The 6,924-nt window shown below is 45.2% G+C and overlaps 1 protein-coding gene across 1 annotated transcript in view; it reads left to right on the top strand.

Annotated features, from left to right (window-relative positions):
* Positions 1–2,345: 2,345 nt before the first annotated feature.
* Positions 2,346–6,924, top strand: part of DYNC1LI1 (dynein cytoplasmic 1 light intermediate chain 1) — a 52,908-nt gene continuing 48,329 nt past the window's right edge. The window contains exons 1-2 of the mRNA XM_061395748.1: positions 2,346–2,626; positions 2,818–2,891. Coding sequence (XP_061251732.1) covers positions 2,481–2,626; positions 2,818–2,891 — 220 coding nt within the window. The 5' untranslated portion in view covers positions 2,346–2,480. The remainder of the gene's footprint in view (positions 2,627–2,817; positions 2,892–6,924) is intronic.

The following is a 6,924-nucleotide window of genomic DNA, read 5'->3' as shown; positions in this document are numbered from 1 at the left end:
GCAATTCAGGCAAGAGAAGATAGCTCACAGTAGCATCAGAGGGTGAGTGTTAAGAAGTTGGATTGTGGGTATATTTTGAAGGTAAAGACTTTTGTATTCCTGATGTATTCAATTGTGCTATGTGAAGGGAAAGGAGGAGTCAAGAATAACTTAGGCAATAAGGAACTGCTACCTAGTGCGTTAGGTCAGGGGTCCCCAACCCCCAGTACTTGTCTGTAGCCTGTTAGGAACTAGGCCACACAGCAGGAGGTGAGTGGCAGGCAAGCAAGTGAAGCTTTGTCTGTATATACAACTGCTCCCCATCACTCAAATCCCCCTCCTTATCCATGGAAAAATTGTCTTCTATGAAACTGGTCCCTGGTGCCAAAAAGGTTGGGGATCACTAGGGTAGGTGATGGGTGAAACAGAATTTGGGGGGAGAGGTCAGATACTCAGTTTAAAGCATGCTGAGTTTGAGACTGCTGTTCAATATCCAAGTGAAGATGTGGAAGAAACAGTTGGCATGTATTAATCTGGAGTTCTAGATGGAGCTCTAGGCTGGAGAGAAAAATCTGGGAGATTTATCATACAGATGGAATTTATTGAGACTATATAAGATCACCAAAGGATTGGGTATAGATAGAGAAGAGGAACAAATACTGAGCCCTGAGCCATTAAGTGGTCAAGAAAATGAGGAAATGCTGGAGGAGACTGAGGAGCAGCAGCTAGTGACACAGGAAAAAAACTGCAAGAGAACATGGTGACCAGGAAGCCATGTAAAGAAGAATATCAAGCAAGGATGATCAGCTATAGAATATGTTGCTGAAAGGCTAAAAAGACAAGGAAGTAGAATTCACCATTGGATTTAGTAATAAGGAGATCACTGACTACAAGGATAAGAGCAGTTTCTGTGGAGTCATGGGGTAAAAATCTGACTGAAGTGAGTTCTAAGACCAAAGGGGAAGAGGAATTGAAGATAGCATGTAAAGACAACTATTTTAAAGAGTTTTGCTGTAAAAGGGAGGCAAGAAATGTAGCAGTAGCTGGTGAAAGAGTAGGGAGGGCCAAGAGAAAATGATCCAGTTGAAATCAATAAATGATTATCTAGAGAAAGGCAGGGAGAATTGTTGGAGCAATGCCCTGGAGTGGTGGAGAGGAGATGGAATCTAGTGCAGAAGTGGCTGTTGGTTTAGAGTAAGAGTATGAATTATTTGTCTATGGTACTTGGCAGGATAATTAGTATGACAGTGCAGAAACTGGAAGTGGTATGTGTGTTAGTGGAAATCTGTGCAAGTTCTAAAGGCCTCCAAGTAGTAAAAAAAAAAAAAAAAAAGACTACATAACAAAGGAGTAGGAATCAAAATGGCTTTGGATTTCTCAATGACAGCACTAAAATCTAGCAGACAAGGGGTAAAGGCCTTAAAAAAACATAAGGGAAGATAATTTGCATCCTAAGAATTCTATACCCAGCCAAACTATCAATGAGTATAGACTGCATTTTCAAACAGACAAAGTGAGCTGGGTCTCTTCTGTTTGCTCTTCCCGATCCCTTTTTGTGCTCAGATAGGTAAACCTGCATGGATTCCTTTGCTCGAGTTCTCTTGCGTTTTGGCTTCTGATGGCTTTGGCGAATGTGACCACAGGTGGGATACCTCAGGGCAGAATGAGAGAGGTCAGTGCTGTGTTCATTTACTCAAAGCCACAGATCTTGCTCATCAACACTTTTCTTATAGCTACAGCTCTCTGGATTCTAGTGAACATTCCTTTCTTTTTCCCTTCAGCCCTAAATCTTCCTGCTCTTGCTAACCCCTTAGCAAGATCTCTTAAGATCATTAACACCTTTATCAATTATTCCTTCATTAAGCTTTCACCTGGACCTTGATTGAATACAGGTCTCCCAAAACGTAGCCATACCCTACTTTTTTTCTCTCATAAAACCAACGGAGGAAGTTCTCCACTAAAATAACGAAAGAAGACACAGGAATGAGGCAAACAGAACCCGCACAACAATGGTGAAAGAAGATTGCAGGATGACAGCTGTGTCTCAGGTAAACAGAAAAACCAATTCTAATTGCAGCAGCCGGGATAGCAGTGACAGTGCAGGAATTTCACACCCGCTACGAGGTTTGTGGACCCGAAGGGGAAATGGGGGGGAAGAGAGAGAGCGAGCATTGTTCCCCTGACACACCCCAAGGCGCCCGGCTGCAGCCCAGGACTGCAGGAGGGGTGGGGGTGGCGGCAATCAACCCGCAGAGCTTAGGACTGGCGCTGCGGCAGGGCGGCCGGCCGGGCAATCTGCGCACGCGCACCCCCGCCGCGCCGGCCAGCCTGCAGCGCACGCGCAGTTCGCCCTCTCTTACTCCGTCAGTCCCTGCAGAGCTTGGGTCCCACCCCCGCATGCCCCGCCTCGCTCCCGTGAGCCGAACGCTCCATATCCGGGTTCCCGCCGCCGCCGCTGCGCTCATTCAGCTTTGCCGGGAGCGGTGTGATTCCCTACCAAGATGGCGGCTGTGGGGCGAGTCGGCTCCTTCGGTTCCTGTCCGCCAGGATTAACCGCGACTTACACAGGCGGCCCTTTGGCCAACGAGCTAGCGTCGGGCAACGGCGCGGCCGCGGCAGGCGACGACGAGGACGGACAGAACCTTTGGTAAGGATCGCAGCCCTCCCTGGTCCCCGCCGGCAACGCCGGCCCGGGGATGGTCCAGGGTCGCGTGCCCGCCGGGGCTCGGCGCCCGGCCCAGGCCGCCGCGTTCTCGGCCGCCCCCGTCCGGGCGTGGAGGCCGGGGCAGCCCCTCCGGCGCGGGGCCCCGGCCTGAGCGTGCGCCTTGTTCCCGCCAGGTCCTGCATCCTCAGTGAGGTCTCCACCCGCTCGCGCTCCAAACTCCCCGCGGGGAAGAACGTGCTGCTGCTGGGTAAGTGCCCCAACCTGCTCCGCCCTGCGCGGCGTCCTCCCGGGCCTGGGTCCGGGTCCGCCCGCCGCGCTCTGGCTGGCTTTGTGCGGACAGCCTGGCCGGGCCCCGCCCCGCCTTCCGACCTGTCGCTGACAGCTGCGGAGAAGAGAGACTGGGACCCCTGCCCCGGGACCTTCAGGGACCCGCCCTCCCCAGAACCTGTCTCCACCCCTGGGTGTGTGTGGGGGTGGCCCTGACACCCTCCTCTGGGAAGGACAATGCGATAACCCATTGGACAGAGCTCGTGGCTTGGGCTTTACGTCGAAAATAAGGACGGTTTTTCTTTCATAACAAAAATTGATAGCAGGAGGCTCTTCGCCAGAGTTCTGTTGCATATAGCATGCCATCAATATTTAATAGCAAGCTCTTTGTGTAATTGACAGAAGCTAGAAAGGAGAGCTGGTAGTTGTGATAAATGTTCTTATTTGAGTCAGCTTTTATAGGTACAATGGGCTCGTGTTGCAGCTGCCTATTTCACTGACACCTATAGGGCAGTAAACAGCTTTCTCGTTCAGCCCCTTTGGCCAGATGGGTGTAATAAGGAGAAATGGTCTAATGTGTCGAGTGTCCTGATTGTTCTATATCCCCTCTGCTCTCCGGGAGTTAGGTATTTGTTTCTTGACTGAGTCTGCGGGTGGACGTGGAGAACAATTCACAGGTTCACATTTTTGCAGGCTTAGCTCCAAAGTCATTTAGAGGAGAGATTTCTTTCATACTCTTGCGATGTGAAAATTTGAAGTTTGGCTCATAAGATGACGGTTAAATTTTAAAACTTTGGTATTGATGCCTCAAGACTTTTTATGTGCATTTAAAAACAGGAAAGGAAACAAAATTCAAATCTCTTTGTCAGGGTCTGCTTTTAGTGGGAATGTTTAAATAAAAACAAATCATTTTTCATGAACTGCTGCCAGTCTGCAGTGTGATTCTTGACGTTAATTGAAGTTAATGAAGCTATTTGAAAAATTAGTGTTACTTTTGTTTTTAATGTGATTGAAAGTATCTACTGCGGATTCACCTGGGTTCCCTCATGACGCTATCACATACTAGTCCTATGATCTGAAGCAGGTTCTTTGATTTCTATGACCCTTAGTTTCTTCTTTCTTAAAATTGACATTATAGAAATAATACCTACTTATTATTATGGGGACAACTGAGTGAGGTAATGTTTGTGAACTGAAAACAGCACAGTGACTGTTTGTGAATCTCTTTTAAGTGGATTAGAAAATATTTTTATTTTAAAAATTGAGTTAGTATCTACATAAATGGTAATATAGGCCAGAGACAGAATCCAAAAGCAAAAAAAAAAAGAAAAAATCCAGAAAATGTTTTCGATCTACTAGCTTAAACAAATTTCTATTAAGTGCTTAAACTAAAATGTACCTCACACAGCTTGACCTCATTAAGGTGGGTTGTATTTTTATTTTTTTATTTGTTTTGGTTTTATTTTTAAATACTCTCAAGACTTCTTTTCAGCTGCTGCCGCTGTTAAGATAAGATCCTGATTTTTGTTTTTATTTTAGAAGTTCTTCCCAACTAATCCTTAGTGCATTAGATGTTACTTACATGGTTCTGTTTCTAGTGAAACAAAAGTGACAGCTTTGTTCATTTCTTGATGTGTCTAATTTGCACTGAGGTTGCACCATGCTTTTTAAACCCTTTTTTAAACTGGTCTTTGGGTCAAAGACTGAATATACTTAGAGGCCCTAGACTTCCATCCCTCCAAACTTAGAATAGATTGTTCTATATCTTCTCTGCTGTAAAATAGATTCCTTTTATATGATCTTTTCCAGCTCCACCTGATACCAAGTTATACAAGTTTATAATTAAAAAAATTTTTTTGGGGGGGTACTATTTCTACTGGGATTTCATCAAAGTCCTTTTCAGCTTTGGGAAAAAGCTGACAACAGATTTTTATACTGATTACATAACCAGGTTTAATTTTCTGGAATACCTCTTAAAGATTTCGTAAGCACATTTCACCGTCGTGTATTATGACTGCCTTCAGTTTATGCTGGTGGAAGAGAAGAATGTATAAAGGGGGATTGTGGTTTTCTTTGTTATGAGTTTGGAGGTGCTAGGCAAAGGATGCTTGGCTCTAGTGTGTCTTTCATAATATGAATCATGGTGATCTCTGGAGTCCCATATTTAAAAAAAACAAATCTGAGACTAAAAAGATGTTACATTTCCAACTACTATGTAAAACGGAACAGTGATCAAACATTATATATCCCAAACACAAATGGCTGTTTAGCTTTACCTTGCTCTGCAGCCTCCCCTTCCCACTGCCTGGGGTGGAAGGACTCAAAACTGGCAGTATTTGCCTGTGTGTGAGCCATCCTCAACACCTTTCCTTTTCTTTCTTATTTTAAAACTTTTTATTGGAGTATAGTTGCTTTACATTGTTGTTAGTTTCTGTTGTACAGCAAAGTGAACCAGCTGTACATATACCCCTCTGTCTTTTAGATTTCCTTCCCATTTAGGTCACCGCAGACCATTGAGTAGAGTTCCCTGGGCTATACAGTAGGTTCCCATTAGTTATATAATTTGTATATATGTGTATGTACAAATGTATGTATGTATGTGTAATTTGTAGTATGTGTATGTCAGTCCCAATCTCCCAGCTCATTGCAGCCTCCCCTCCCCACTTTGGTATCCATTGGTTTGTTTTCTACATCTGTGTCGATTTCTGCTTTGCAGATAAATTCATCTGTATCATTTCTAGATTCCACATATAAGCAGTATTACATGTTTTTTTCTCTTTCTGACTTCACTTTGTATGAGTCCCTAGGCTTATCCATGTCTCTGCAGATGACGCTATTTCACTCCTTTTAATGGCTGAGTAGTAGTTCATCAGGGGCTTCCCCGATGGCTCAGATGGTAAAGAGCCTGCCTGCTGTGTGGGAGACGTGGGTTCAATCCCTGGGTTGGGAAGATCTCCTAGAGAAGGAAATGGCAGCCGATTCCAGTATTCTTGCTTGGAAAATCCCATGGACGGAGGAGCTGGGCAGGCTATAGTCCAATTCAGTTGGTCAGTAGTGTCCGACTCTTTGCGACCCCATGAACCGCAGCACGCCAGGCCTCCCTGTCCATAACCAACTCCCGGAGTTCACCCAAACCCATGTCCATCAAGTGGGTGATGCCATCCAACCATCTCATCCTCTGTCATCCCCTTCTCCTCCCACATTCAATCTTTCCCAGCATCAGGGTCTTTTCCAGTGAGTCAGCTCTTTGCATCAGATGGCCAAAGTACTGGAGTTTCAGCCTCAACATCAGTCCTTCCAATGAACACCCAGGACTGATCTCCTTTATAATGGACTGGTTGGATCTCCTTGCAGTCCAAGGGACTCGCAAGAGTCTTCTCCAACACCACAGCTCAAAAGCATCAATTCTTCGGCACTCAGCTTTCTTTATAGTCCAACTCTCACAACTATAGATGACCACTGGAAAAACCATAGCCTTGACTAGACAGACCTTTGTTGGCAAAGTAATGTCTCTGCTTTTGAACATGCTATCTAGGTTGGTCATTCCTTTCCTTCCAAGGAGTAAGTGTCTTTTAATTTCATGGCTGCAATCACCGTCTGCAGTGATTTTGGAGCCCAGAAAAATAAAGTCAGCCACTGTTTCCACTGTTGCCCCATCTATTTCCCATGAAGAGATGGGACCGGATGCCATGATCTTAGTTTTCTGAATGTTGAGCTTAAAGCCAACTTTTTCACTCTCCTCTTTCACTTTCATCAAGAGGCTCTTTAGTTCTTCTTCACTTTCTGCCATAAGGGTGGTGTCATCTGCATATCTGAGGTTATTGATATTTCTCCTGGTAATCTTGATTCCAGCTTGTGCTTCCTCCAGCCCAGCGTTTCTCATGATGTACTCTGCATATAAGTTAAATAAGGAGGGTGACAGTATACAGCCTTGGCATACTCCTTTTCCTGTTTGGAACCAGTCTGTTGTTCCATGTCCATTTCTAACTGTTGTTTCCTGACCTGCATACTGG

This window comes from Bos javanicus, chromosome 22, assembly GCF_032452875.1.
Source record: "Bos javanicus breed banteng chromosome 22, ARS-OSU_banteng_1.0, whole genome shotgun sequence".
Classification (NCBI taxonomy): domain Eukaryota; kingdom Metazoa; phylum Chordata; class Mammalia; order Artiodactyla; family Bovidae; genus Bos; species Bos javanicus.
This window is presented reverse-complemented; position numbering and strand designations above follow the sequence as displayed.